This window comes from Lactuca sativa, chromosome 9 (genome assembly GCF_002870075.4).
Source record: "Lactuca sativa cultivar Salinas chromosome 9, Lsat_Salinas_v11, whole genome shotgun sequence".
Taxonomy (NCBI): Eukaryota; Viridiplantae; Streptophyta; class Magnoliopsida; order Asterales; family Asteraceae; genus Lactuca; species Lactuca sativa.
In genome coordinates this window covers 7,386,218-7,400,859 of record NC_056631.2, presented here as the reverse complement: position 1 = coordinate 7,400,859, position 14,642 = coordinate 7,386,218, and the positions used below count along the sequence as shown (strand labels likewise).

General features: G+C 35.7%; 1 protein-coding gene across 4 annotated transcripts; it reads left to right on the top strand.

Moving 5' to 3' along the window:
* The first annotated feature begins 4,472 nt into the window (after positions 1 to 4,472).
* LOC111886378 (protein HUA2-LIKE 2) lies at positions 4,473 to 13,802 on the top strand. 4 transcript variants are annotated; one of them, XM_042898183.2, is made up of 11 exons: positions 4,473 to 5,014; positions 5,470 to 5,546; positions 8,772 to 10,539; positions 10,624 to 10,679; positions 10,771 to 11,287; positions 11,378 to 11,486; positions 11,571 to 11,683; positions 11,772 to 11,962; positions 12,036 to 12,988; positions 13,114 to 13,272; positions 13,340 to 13,802. In XM_042898183.2, the coding sequence occupies exons 1-11, from the start codon at positions 4,892 to 4,894 to the stop codon at positions 13,363 to 13,365; spliced, it is 4,092 nt and encodes a 1,363-aa protein (XP_042754117.2). In that variant the 5' UTR covers positions 4,473 to 4,891; the 3' UTR covers positions 13,366 to 13,802. The 4 variants fall into 4 exon arrangements, with proteins under 4 accessions (XP_042754117.2, XP_023738375.2, XP_042754118.2 ...); XM_042898184.2 differs by having other exon boundaries at positions 4,474 to 5,014; positions 8,772 to 10,679; positions 12,036 to 12,585; positions 12,679 to 12,988; XM_023882608.3 differs by having other exon boundaries at positions 4,475 to 5,014; positions 8,772 to 10,679; positions 12,036 to 12,585; positions 12,655 to 12,988.
* The last annotated feature ends 840 nt before the right edge of the window (positions 13,803 to 14,642 follow it).

Here is a 14,642-nt window from a genome sequence, read left to right as displayed (position 1 = left end):
TAAAATTTTATTAATTTACAAAAGTAGATGTTTTGTGTGTAAGTTTTTACTAATTAGTTAGATTTAATATATACACTGGTTGGACTATCCGATCGACACTTTGTATCCGTAAATATTTGATAAAATCATGATTTTGTATAATTCAATATAAATTCGAACCATCAGTAGACATTATAATTAATAAGACATTGACAAACAGTTATAATTGTTAATTTAAATTAATTTTGAAATATGTTTTGAAGATATGAACAATGTTCGTTTTGTGTAGATTAATAATAAAATGATTATGTTGTATAATAAAATACAAAGTTAAGAAAATTAAGGGAAAAAATATAAATAATCAACCACGAACGAAGACAACATTGTTTTGCTTAAAATCAAATAGTATGGTAATGTAATGTTTTGTTAGTTTATGATTGTGCACTAGACACTTGAACCACAAATTTTTAATAATAAATGTGATTAGACTTTTTTTCCATTGAGAAGTACACAACAATACACAAAGTCCATTCTTGAATAGTAATTTCACTATAAGCATAATAAATGTGATTAAACTTTTTTTCCATTGAGAAGTACACAACAATACACAAAGTCCATTCTTGAATAGTAATTTCACTATAAACATTAAACATATTCATAACTAAGTTAAATAATTTGGCAAAAGAAATATTAACCGGATTATTCTTTTTTTATACAACCAAACTATATAGCCTTTATAATTATATTTACATATCTTTTATTCATAAAGTTTAGTATGAACAATAGGGTAGGTCAAACATTAATAATATCATATTTTGGCTTGTAGCCCAGCGGTATCAGGTGGTGCCCTCCCTATTTGAGGTCGAGAGTTCAAGTCTCGTCATGGACATAGGTGGAATAGGTGTTGTTAGCTTAGAAGTAGATTAGATTTGCCGGTTCAAAAAAAAAAAAAAAACTCATATCTAAGCTTATAAAATTTAAAGTTGGTAGTTGGCCTCTCTACCTTTATCCCTTTTACTTTGGTACCTAAAATCATAAAAGTAGATTTATAAAGAGTGAAGTCTATAATGATTTGTTCTTTCCACAATAACCATATGGCTCCATAAAGCAAAAGTTACATCACTTTTTAATGTAAAAAAAAACACAAACAAAAAATCAAACAACCCAAAACATAGAAAACATAATTAATATCCTAATTTTAAATAAACCAAAATACATCACTCGGAATCATCATCCTCGTCATCGCCCTCATCGTCCTCGTCATCGCCTTCATAGTCTTCAATAATCATATGAATAGATTTATGTTTAACAATCAATGTATAATGTCCTAATAAGATAAAAATCAAAAGTATAGTGCTATATGAATAGATTTCCGAAGTAAAGTGTCCTAATAAGGAACATTTTGGAAGTACCAGACTACTCTTGTTACTTGTCCTGCAGAGGCCTGCAACCAAAACGAACAATAACGTACTCTTCTTCCTCATGTATAAACATAAACATCTAGGGGGTACAAATAAGCAGAGTTTTAACACAAAACTATCAGGGTATATTCAAGGTTCTAAAAAGCTCGTCATGGCTCCGCCATGGTGCGCCATGACTTCAAGACTTTTATGTGCCGCCAAGCTTTACCAAAACGCCGTTTTGACTTATATATGTATATAAAAATAAATAATAGTTGAAAATACATATAAAAATATGAATTATATACAAAATTGTCACCTTAAGTCACGCCTTACAAACGACGTGACTTGCCAAGGCTTGGAAAAGCTTGAGGCTTGATATTGTCGCCAAGTAACGCCTTACGTTATTTAGAACCTTGGGTATATTGCTATCATATTTTTAAGAAACATAATGATTTTTTTTTAATTATATAAATTTCAATTTTAAGCACACAAACTAAACTTCATTTTTTTATTTTTACATTATATAAATTTACTTTTTTTTTATTTTTTTTGTTTGTGAAGTGTTGGACGTTATGAAGTGGATGAATATGTATACAATTCACATGAAGAGCCTAAAATATTAATGACAGGAAAATGGAATGAATCGATGAGTTATCAGCCTTGTGATTCTTAAGGGGAACCTCTCCCAAACACTGAACTCACACTGGTAGGTTTCAATATTTTAGATTCATATATGTTAATTTTTACTGGTAATTTATTCAATATTAATAATTATAATTATAATAATGTTTTGAAGGTTTGGAAAGTTGCTGAGGCTTCAGTAGATGATAAATTTCAATACACACATTTTGCACATAAAGTAAACAGGTTTAATATTTTAGATTCATATATGGGTGACATGTCAAAAGTTGGTTCAGAAAAAAACATGTAAGTGCAAAAGACGTAAATGCCCTCCAAAATGTTGAAAATATGACATTAATTTTTTGTTTTTTTGTTTTTGGTTGGAAAGCCTGGAAGAGAAAAGAGGGTTGAAAAGAGAATAAGCGAAACAAAAGGGAAAGAATTTGTGCCAAAATGGTTTGACATGACGGACCAAATTGCCCCTACACCATGAGGGGGGTTTGGAGATATATGAACAGAATGGGAGATACTCTAAACACAGAGCTGAAGCTGATAAGTCAAGTAGTGTTCAAGATGTTACAATTGCCAATACAAAGTTCAATCCATGGCAGTTGCGAACTGATTAACTCATCATAACTCTCTCTCTCTCTCTCTCTAACTTTGACATAAAATGTTTTTTTTTTCTTTTTTTAAGTAGTAGATTTGTTTTGGGTGTTTTGCTTGATCATCATACATACACACTCGCTCCCCCTCTATTTATATATGTACGTAAGCTGTTGAAAGTTTTGGTGGATTTGTGACCTGGTAAGATTGTATTTGTATTAAATGTTTGTGTCACAAGTAGTAGATGAAAGAAATTGTTAGTAGTTATGAAGCTTTTGCTATATATTTAATCCTTATAATAGATATCTTATTCAACTCAATTAGATGTTGACATATGTTTCAAATGGGGATGATATTATCATAAGAGATTCCTAACATATCAGTCATATTATAAATGTAATAAATATAAATTTGTGTGATTAGGTGTAGAAAGAAAGTTACCAAAGCACAAACATACATCCACAAGCACACACACCTGTACACATAAATATACACACATTGAACCCAATGACAAATATTACCAAGCCAAAATATCATAATTGCAATCAAGAATATAGATTCCTTTATGGAGTGGAATACCTGCTTCCCTTAATTTTAAAAAAGAAAAAAAAATAAAAAATAAAAAAATTGCGTGTGCATTTCATCGAACACTTTACGTGCATACAAAAGCTAAATACTTATTGAAAGAATCAATTATATACTAATAAACTACAATGGTATTGAGATTTAATAGACAAATAAGATTGAATAATAAGGCAATACGTACCTTGAAAACTATATAGCGATGATGTCTAAAGCGAGAGGAGTTTTCAATTTGCTACACACGCTTTATACTTTATATTCACAATAAACAAATTCATTAAATAGATGTACATGGAATGAGGATTGATGAACACTTAACATGGATTTTGAGAAAACGATTTGCAATGCAAGGTGGATTTTGAGAAACGATTTTGTCATTGTTTTTGTCGACTGCTTCGCTTTTGACGGGTTTTGCATTTTTAGAAGAACATTTTTTGATAAAAAGGATTTGTCAATTTTAAAAATTGATTCGGTTTCCAAAAGCAAGAAAGCAAAATCTGGGTAGATAGACTGTAACCGAGGGGTACCAATGAACATATAGAAGCTGTAGAACCGATAAGAATGCATTCTCCATTTAAAAAGAGATTGTAGAAAATCAGAACCAAATCAAGACCAAATTTAACGTAGTTTAATGAGTAAAAAGGCAAAATATGTATATCAATTTGTGAAATTATGAGCGGGAACATTGATTGGAGGAGCCTTAAAGAATGACACTTGTGAATAAAAATACTTATTTATTAGGATAGGATGTAATATTAATAATAATAACAATAACTATTTGAAAAAAAAGAGATACAATTATGAATGTTGTTAATTACCATTTATAACGTTACAATCAACGACTTAAATCAATTAAAGTAAAATGGCATCACAAGAATCGATATGACAACATTTTTTTTACCATATCTATGATCTTTGATTGGTGAATAAACATGAACAAAATTTTGTGGTTTAGCGAAGGTCCAAAATTTATAGAGATCTTGTGGACATTTTTCCCGTTTGAGATCATAAATATAGGCCCTAAAGTTAAGCCTATTATCATAAGCAAGCTCACAATAGTTTTCAGGCCCACGCCAATATTCGCGGACTGCGCACTTTATCAGCAGTCCATCATGATGGATGACCGATGACGAGTCGGTAGGCCACGTGCTGCTTGCACCAGTATCCATACCCATATCGCTCACGTTAGCCAAAGCCACGCATCTCTTCTATTCCCCAAACCTACGCACTCCTGGCGCATAGTAGCGTAACCCCCTTCTTTAAACCAAATTCATATCTGTTTCTTTCCGTATGTGAATCCCCCTCTTCCACAGAACCCACACAAAGCCCCTCTCTCCCCCTTTGGAATTTTAGGGTTTCATTTTTTTTGACACACAGTGATAATCAAAACAGGATTTTTCGTGTTCTTGATCACTTATCGTCTCTGATAATCACAATTTACCTTCAAAAGTTGGGTTCTTGTTTACAAATTCAGTGTTGAACCCTTATTTTGCCTGCCGATTGATCGTTCAATGCCTGTATACAGTTTCGTTATTAGGTTGTTAGAAAACCCTAGGGAGTTCGAAGCCGCTTACTTAGCGGCGGGCGATTCTGCAGCCGTTACAGTGGAAGATTAGTCGATTAGTTTATTGTTCTTGATTTCGTAACATCGTATGGTTTTTATTTGATTTATTGGGAAAGTAGGTTTCTTTTCTCGTGTTTGTATGGCGCCGAGTCGGAGAAAAGGTGCCAGTAAAGCCGCCGCAGCCGCCGCTGCCTGTCGGCAGTGGAAGGTCGGCGATCTTGTTCTTGCCAAGGTGAAAGGGTTCCCTGCTTGGCCTGCTACGGTAGGTTTTTCGATTTCTTTTATTTTAGGAATCTTGTAGAGTTGATGTCAATTGTTCTAATATTAACTTAGGGTTTGTTAGACTGATCTGAGTTGTTGAAAGATTCACACCAAGTTTGAGCCTTTATTGATATGCTTTCATATATTTGCTATGTTGACCATTCTTTATTTTGTTTGGGTGATAGTTGCCCGTTTATACCTGGTTTTCTTTTGTACTTCTTTCATTCAAACCACGTGTTTTGATTGTATCTGAGAACCTAATAACATTAGTTTGTAACAAAGCAAAATCAAGACCAGCTATTTTGTAACCGAATATATAGCTATGCTTTGTAGAAAGAATATCTGTAAATTTAAATTCTGGTTTCTTATAATTTGCTCACTGTATGCTTTTATGGACGGAAAGCATAGGCAGTATGGAGCATGTGCTTACTATATCAATCTATATGGTGGTGGCAGGTTAGTGAGCCGGAGAAGTGGGGGTATTCTACTGATTGGAAGAAAGTTCTAGTCTTCTTCTTTGGAACCCAACAAATGTGAGTACCTTTTGCTGTTTTAGATCTAGTGTTGATGTTTATCTTAGTTATGATTTGTCTCTTATAAATATGTATCATTGCCACAAAGTCATCATTTAGGTACTTTAGGGGGTGGGTGAGATCATCTGATACATTTTTAGTAGCTCAGACTGGTTTTCACACAACATGTGTCACAACTCACAAATAATGTGAAATGACATGTTGATGATGCTTGATTGTCTTAAGAATAGACCACAAAATAATTATCCACCATAAATGCTTTTTTAGATTTGTTCTACATAGTCCATTTATTAGAGAGTTGAGCAGATCTTCAGCTCATTATTGAGCTCTTTTGTGTTTTTTTCCATTTTGTCTTAGATTTTGGGATTCATTGTTTTATGATGCTACAATTCGCCTTGTTCTCTGATCTCTTTTTTTTAGGCAAAAGATGCTAATTTTAGGACAGATGTTGACTGATTTGAGTGAGTTGCTGTACTAGCTAATATATTGATGTTTGAATTCATTGATGCTTAAAATGTTTTTTTTTGTTTGCTTATTATAGACACTATGTTTTCACTATGGTGACTTTTTCAAATTGGGATCTTTTGACTTCACTCTTAGTGTGCCATTGAGATGTTTGCACTAAACATGGTAATACTAATTTGATAGTATTTAGCATATCCAATAACTATGATCATATTAACAGTATCAAATCTGTAGTACATACTAGGCAGTAATTAGTTTTACATTCTCAACCAAATTAATCAACCCAGTTTCAGCCATTACTCATACTTTCTTTGACTTTTGAAGGAACCACAAGGGAATACAAATTTATAGGATCTTAACCTGTATATGTGGTATGTAATTTCCGTTCTGGTATATTTGAAATCCAAGAAAAGATCCGACTTGTGGGGACTAGATCTTCCATAGGATGTATTGACAATCGTTATTCATATTGGTCAACTATAATACGTTTACGGCTATAGACACAGATACATATATCCTCGTCTTGATGCACGCATGTTTAGGAGTACATCTAGAAAATTCGTGAAGGGGTGTTGAAACTTGTATTATCTATGATTTTACACTAAAATCTATAAAACACTTGTACTAACTATAATAATTGGGACCTCATCTGCAGATCTGCTAACTCTTCCTTGACTTTATCCTGCACATATTCATCTCCCTCAATATTATTATAACTTCAATGTCCATAAAAACTGTCTTAACTTCAATTAGAAAGCCTATGAGTTTCCACTGGAGATTGGGAACCATCTATTCAACTAAGGTATACCATATTGATTCTTGAGGCTAGACACATTGTCTTTCATCAGTAGCATGTGCCCTTAAAGTTGTCTTGAGTGGCCTTGTGTGAGATAGAGAGCATCACTATAAGTTTTGGATAACCATGTTGGGATATTTTTGAGGTGAGAAACATGAGTATTAATTGAACCTTGTACAACTCCATTCATGACTTTTGATATTGACTTAATAGACTTTGCGGGGGATGACTTGATGCAATAAGTCGTAGACTAAGCCGGGAAGGCCATGGATGGTTGAATTAACTCCCAACTTTTTCATGCTTTCCCTTTCCAAACATTAGATTCATATAAGCTACCCAATGTGTCGATGAAGTTATAGATTTCTAAAATGCAACTCTTATTTGAACATGATAAACACTTTTTTTTGTTTATCTCAGTTTTTTTAGTTGTATTGTTGTTTTTTAGGTCTCAATATTTGTTAGTTACATGATAATTGTTTAGTTGTGGATCTGTTTTTCTGCATTTTATTGGTTATATGGTTGGAAATTTGAATAACTTCCACTTCACTTTAATCTGATTAAATATGATTGAGTTTATATCATTATGATATTTTATATCTTTTTTAGTAAAATAGATGATAAGTTGGTGCTTTTTTATCATTTAGAATTATAAGTTAGACATATCATTGTTTATTCTTTCTGGAGCTGGAGCCAAAGCTACCCCTAGACCGACTATTATCTGATAGTGAATTAATGGTCATTTATTTTCATTTAGCTCTATGGATGATATAATGGTCATTCATTGTCATTCAACATACAGTACAAACAACGATTTTCATTTACTAATTACTCTAGACCATGCTTAATAAGAAGAAAGACAATCAGGCCATTCACAACCTAACATTTTTGTGTGTTGTTATCTTTTCATGTCTAGTATGCTATCACCTAATCTTTTTATTGCTGTAGTTGTTTTATCGAATTAAGGAATTTCATTAGATAACGATAAGGGTGCAATATGACAATTGACATGATGCACTTTTCATCTCATGACAAGTAGCAACACCTGGAGCTGCTCTTTTCTTTGGGGGTACTTTATGGTGCTCAACTGAAATAATAGATTCTCAATTGTCAACACCAAATTTGTTATAGGATCCTTGATGTTCGTTTATCTTTATGTTCACTCAATTACATGAACTATGAAATTCCTTCAAGGTCAACTTTAGCGGTCAAAAGTAATTGCTGGTGTATATTCATCATAAGAAGGCACACCAACCTGATGAATATTTTTGCATCTATTTATGATGGATGTTTAATGTGTGAATCTGTCTAATGTAATTGGTTCATTATAAGATCATTTTCTTCCTATAATGACTTACCAGATTTACGAGGAGATGAGGTGGTGTATTTTGACACCTGCTGATCACTCTTTATCCAGCTCAATGAATTAGTTATTTTTTAATATGTGAGTTTCATTAAATAGTTCACTGCGGGGACTTGATGTACTGATTAGTCTAATTAGGCTGTGCTGAAATTAGTTATTTTTTTTTTGGATCAACTGTGTTTCTTTTTCTTAAGCCTATCTTTGTTGTAACAACTGTTTTTTTGAGCTAATCTTTTGTAGTATGTACAAGTACAACTTTCAGCCAGAACTAGTCTTACAATTATCATTATTTAACATCAAATCTGGGGTTAAATTACTATTTGACAAATGCATTTATGTTGATAGATAAGCACACATTTATGTGAATGATTGGCAGGCGTATCTATATTATCATACAATGGTTGCTCTTGAGTTTAAAATATGTCAAAACACACCCATTCTATAATTCGTTACAGTCATAGGCTTTGTTGCACACTTGTTGATTATGGCGACAATGTTTGTTGTCTGTGAGTTAACATAGAAAGAGTTTAAGATCTATGAAAATGAACAAAGAGATAACCGTGTATTACAAATCTAATTGGTCCAAGTATACCTCTCTATGCAGAGCATTCTGCAATCCAGCCGATGTTGAAGCTTTTACTGAAGAGAAGAAAGACTCTCTATTAAGCAAACGTCATGGTAAAGGTGCTGATTTTGTTCGTGCTGTAAGAGAGATAATCGATAGCTATGAGGAGCTCAAAAAACAGGTCCAAGTTGATGATGTTAATACAACCGTTCCAACAAATGGTGTCAAATCAGAAGAATGTGTTGCTAATTCTAAGAATGAGGCTCTCACACCTACCATTGATTCAAACACAAGAGTAGCAGATTCTTCAAAACCTAATGGCACTACGTGTGAGGGTGATGCTGCTACTGTTCATCACACAGAGGTCAAAGTGTCTGAGGCTATTGGTAATTCGGAGGCCACAAAAGCACCTGTGCCCACCACATACTCGAGAAAGAAATATTCTGGTACTCAGACCTCAGGGATCCATGGAAGGGTGCCATCTGCACGGAGATCTGCAAGAACAGATGCTTGCAGATTTCCAAACCTCACAGAAGATGTGGTGATGAGTAATGGTAATTTATCCAGCATACCACAAAGGAGGACGAAAAGGGTGAGGACATCACCTGGTTCACCGGATAAAGATTTACCTCTTGTATCAAATGCAAGCCCCGAAGAAAATGGTTCTGAAATTGTCACTGCTGATTCTGACACCAAGAGTTTTAACGAGGGAAACTGTGTACAGTCTGGTTATAAGCTTACGGAACAGGAGGATCATGTCATGGAAGACGTGCAGTTGAGTCAGACGCTTGAATTCCAGACTAATTCTGTCATTGTCAAGAAGAAAAGAAAGCCCAGTAGAAAACGGGTCATCACCGTTACAACCGAGTTTCCTGATAGATTTGACAAGCAATCGGGCTCTGCCATTGAGGCTCTTAACATTGATTCTGAAAAATCTGCTGTGAAGTATTCCAAGGAAGATGGTGATGAACATTTGCCTCTAGTGAAAAGGGCAAGGGTCCGTATGGGTCGAACATTATCTAATACAGAAGAGGTTGAAACTGCAATCAAAATAGATAAACTTTCAGAACCTGCAAATAACTGTGTGGTTTCAAGTGATGCCGAAGATATGTCTGCAGAGGGGAACTCTTCGGGTGGTAGGGAAGAAGTAGAGCAATCTTTTGCATTGAATAATTGTAGTGTTAGCAATAGCAATAGCAATAGCAAGCCTCCACTATGGGAAGCTAACAAGAATAAGCATTTTGGTTGCCTGGCTGATGGTGAAGCTGCTTTACCTCCTTCTAAGCGACTTCATCGTGCTCTTGAAGCTATGTCTGCTAATGTTGCTGAAGATGAGCAAGTTTCTAATGGAGGACCTTCTACCATGAAAACCATTATTAATGGATCTCTTTCACCAAGAGACTGCTCGAAAGAAACAGATGAGTGTGAAGTAGAAAAGGAGAAACCTCTCAGCAATGGTGATTCTCAGGCTTGTACCAATTTAGCTCCAGAAGTTGAACAGAATAAGTCGATTGATGAGGTCAACAACACCTGTAGTCAACCTTCTAGCCCAGCAAATGGGATTTTGAAAGACGAAAAGCCAGTGGAAATTGCTGATTGTAAAGATTCTGTCGTGTTGACTTCTTGTACTGAAACCGTTGAATCAACTGATGTCGTGAAAAGCCCAGAACCTTTGTCAGATGCTATTGAGAAGAGAGAATCTGTTTCTGAATGCAATGATACCCTTGTTGAGTCTAAAAATGAATGTGAGATGGTAACTTTGGAGATGACTGAACCTAGCAAGAAAGACCCATCAGATGTTTCTGGGGTGAGTTCAGATCCTCTATTATCAAGCAATCTCGAAAACGGGATGGTTTCACATGTTAATTTGGTGCTGCCTGTGTCTCCCCAGAAAAGCTGCAATATGGTAGAACAAGAACATCCATTTGAAGAAGATGACAATGCAATGTAAGTAGGCTATGTTGGCTGTTTTTTGTTGTGATGGATGTAGTTTTTTTTTTTTAATTAACTTGATAGTTGAAATGATGTTTTGTTTTAGACTGGAAGATGGGGAAGGAGTTAAAGAATCAAACATGGAAGTAGATGAATCTCCATCTTTGACCACCGAGAAAGAAGCTTTGAAGACAGTTGACCAGACGGGTCCCGCACTCGAACTCTCCCATTCAAACTCTGTTAACAATGAAGATAGCTTGAGCGATAAAAACGTGTCAGGTACCCTGACATCTTCTCCTCCTCATCCGAATGATGATGCGTTTGACTCAACTGCACGAGCCTCTCCACCCAATACTACTACTACTACTTCAATTTGCAACAACATATCCACTTCAGATAATAGTAATTTCCTTGAAAACAGTGGCTGTTCTAGTCCTGCAGCTGTGCATTTATACAATGATAAACAACAAAAGCAAACCGGCAAATGGAGCACTATGTCAGAAGCAAATGCTGCTCTCACTTCCTTTGAAGCCAGTATTGGGGCACTAACACGGACAAAGAAAAGCATTGACCGAGCCACACGCATTGCTATCGACTGTGCAAAATTCGGCATAGCTGTCAAGGTAATTTTACTAGTCATTTAGCTATCTCTTTATAACTTTCTTACCATGTATTATTTATTTATATAATATATAATAACATATGGAATGTAGGTGGTGGAGACTATTGCACGCAGTTTGGAAGCTGAACCAAGTTTACACAAAAGGGTGGACTTGTTCTTCCTTGTGGACTCTATTGCACAATGTTCTCGAGGGCTTAGAGGTGTGTTTTTTAATCACACTCGTTAGTTAATATAAGATTTATTGTGTGTTTTTGAATCAATGATGCACATTGATTGTGTTTCAGGTGATGTGGGTGGTCTGTATCCTTCTGCGATTCAAGCAGTGTTACCACGGTTGTTGTTGGCTGCTGCTCCTCCAGGGAATAGTGCTCTTGAAAACCGTAGGCAATGCTTAAAGGTATGTATGTCTTGTCTTTATATATATGTTTGCCATAAACCGTGTATGCAAGAGTTATTAGAATTAAAATATGTTCATTATTTGGTAGGTTCTGAAGCTGTGGCAAGAAAGAAAGATTCTTCCAGAACCGATGATCCGTCACCATATTCGTGAGCTTGATTCCCTCAACAACATGTCTTCTAGGATCAGTAATTCTTCTCGCAGGCCCTTTAGGAATGAAAGGGCGTTTGATGACCCAATTAGGGAAGTTGAGGGTATGCTTGTAGATGAGTACGGAAGGTGTGATTTTCTATCCTTTTTTTTTTTTTTTGTTTTGGTAAAGTAAGAATCTGAAATATTTCCTTTTGGTTAGTAATTCGAGCATACAGCTATCTGGTTTTGATATCCCAACAATGCTGAAAGATGAAAAAGAAGGAAGCGATTCAGATGGGGAGGGTTTTGAGGCTGTTACTCCTGAACATAACCATGAAACATCTGAAGAGCATGATGGGGTGGGGGTCACAGATAAGCATACCCATGTGTTGGAGGATGTTGATGGCGAGCTTGAAATGGAGGATGTGGCCCCTTCTCGTGAGTCTGACATAACTGCCCCTACTGCTAATAATATCACCTTTCAGGAACCATCCCTTCCACATCATCAACTTACACCGCATTTGCCCTTGTTTGCTCCTCCACTCCCCAGAGACTTGCCTCCATCATCTCCACCTCTGCCAAATTCTCCTCCTCCACCCCCTCCAGCCTCCCTTCCGCCACCTCCACCGCCTCCACCACCCACCCTTCCTCTGCCGCCACCGCCTCCTCCTCCTCCTCCTCTAGCCACTTTACCTCCGCCTCCCCCTCCTCCAGCCACCCTTCCTCCTCCTCCCCCTCCTCCATTGCCGGACGTTTATGTAGCTAATCAGGTGAGTTTGAAACTTGTTTTTTACAAATTGCTTTGTACTTTAGTTAGGTATTTGACACATGTAATGCAGAATGGTAATGATGATCCACAACAGTCTGCTCAGCCAGTTCATTATCATCCTCCTGAAGGCAGAATGGATATGCAACCACCAGAGTCGTCTAATTCTTCTTTCAGCAATTTACCTGTCCAAGCCACCAATAATAATGTGCATCTGAGGCCACCTCACCCTGCTCCGTCATCACAGTTCTCATATTTCCAATCAGATCAGTCGATTCCACCTCCTTCCTACCCTGGCAGGTTTCATTTTGTCAATGGTACAGATACTGGTAACTTTCATAGCGATCATGACAGAATGCAGCATGTGCATGATGACAGCTGGAGGTTTCCACCCCCTCCATTCTCTGGTAAAGATCATCATGATTTATATAGATAATACTTCAGTTATTCTTTTCACATTTCATGTTCATCCATCCAGTTCCAGTCTCATTAACAGTTAATCATTTTTGTTAATCATATGTATAACAAACAGGTCCATGTCATCCTGATGGGCCTAGAGGAGTACATTATCCCCCAAATATGTATGCAGGTCCACCTTGCGATCCACCAATGTCCAACACCTGGCATTATCCTGTCCGACCTGCAAATCATAGACCATACCCTGAAGCACCAGTTCCCATGGCAACTAGAGGTTCTTACCCTTTGTTGAATTTTATTTTGTTTTAAACAAATGCTAAACTTGTCTTCTTTTATTGCAGGTCCTAACTTTTGGAGACCTCGATGACCCTTGTCAAATACTCTCATTAGAACTCCTTTTAACCTACAAGAGGCCAAATTTTCATTTGAATGACAGTTGTACAACAATCATCAAGCAAGACCCTATTGCTGATTAAACAATGCACAGAACATTTCCATTCTAAAAGAAGAAGATGCATAATGCAAGAGTGTACATGAACATATTTCAATATTGAGGATGGCTCCAAAGCTACTGACATTTCTTGATGTCTACAACATCCTGTCATCTTTGGATTTTTTGCTGTTTTGTTCTTTGAGGGCTATCAAGATGTTGTGGTTCCATGTTTAAGCCAAATGTTGGTGATGTTTTTTTAATCGTTGGTTGTTAGTTATTTGGAATCAGGCTAAAGTTAGAACTTGGTCTTGGGTGTACATTATGGAGATGTCTTGGGTTCAAATTTGAAATATAATTGTTGCTTCTTTTCACCTTGATGTTGGTTTGTTTCTCATCTCAGGTGCTATGTGTTCAAGCTGAAACTTGGAGGGATCAAGTAGTGCCCTTATATTTCTTTGTGCTTTGTTTTATGTTCAGGGGGCATTTATTTAAATGGTCGACCTGTAAGGAAGCTCAAAGCCTCCTATAATTCTACCATTTTATCACTTGTTTCTCTCTGGTGTCGACTTAAACAAAAAAATTGTCAAAAGTGTTCTTGCTTTAAGTCAATATACATGGGAATAAGTTTCATGTACATATTTGAATTGGGAAACAAAGGTTTACATCACATCTGTTACGGATTTGCACCATGGTATCTAAACAGGGACTTAACAATTCATCCACATCTGGGTTACAACTTACAAATCCTTTAGGTGGGACCTTAGTGACCAAACATACTTGTCTTTTATATCAAGAGAAAATAACTAATAAGCCATCATTCAAGAAACAATAAAAAAAAAAAGTAAAAAAAAGTCTTATCATGATAATAGCCACCAATTTCGTGGATGTCATCTTCCACAGTGAAATTTGTTGTGTCAATATTCTCTAAATTTCATGGATGTCATCTACAATATATATATTTTTTAAATTTATTTGTGGTAGAAATCTATATAGACCATTTTCATTACAATATTGAGTTTTCTTTTCTTGAAGAATTGGTCTTTTCTATGGTTTCGTAGCTGGCATTTGCGTGTTTGCATTTTTTTTTCTTTTCAGAACGATAGTTGTTTTGTAGGTGGTCTTTACTGTGCCAATTTTGCAATGACATCTATGCATTTTTGGTGGCTATTTTGGTGATTAGGCTAATTTTTTACTATTGTTTTTTTACGAGT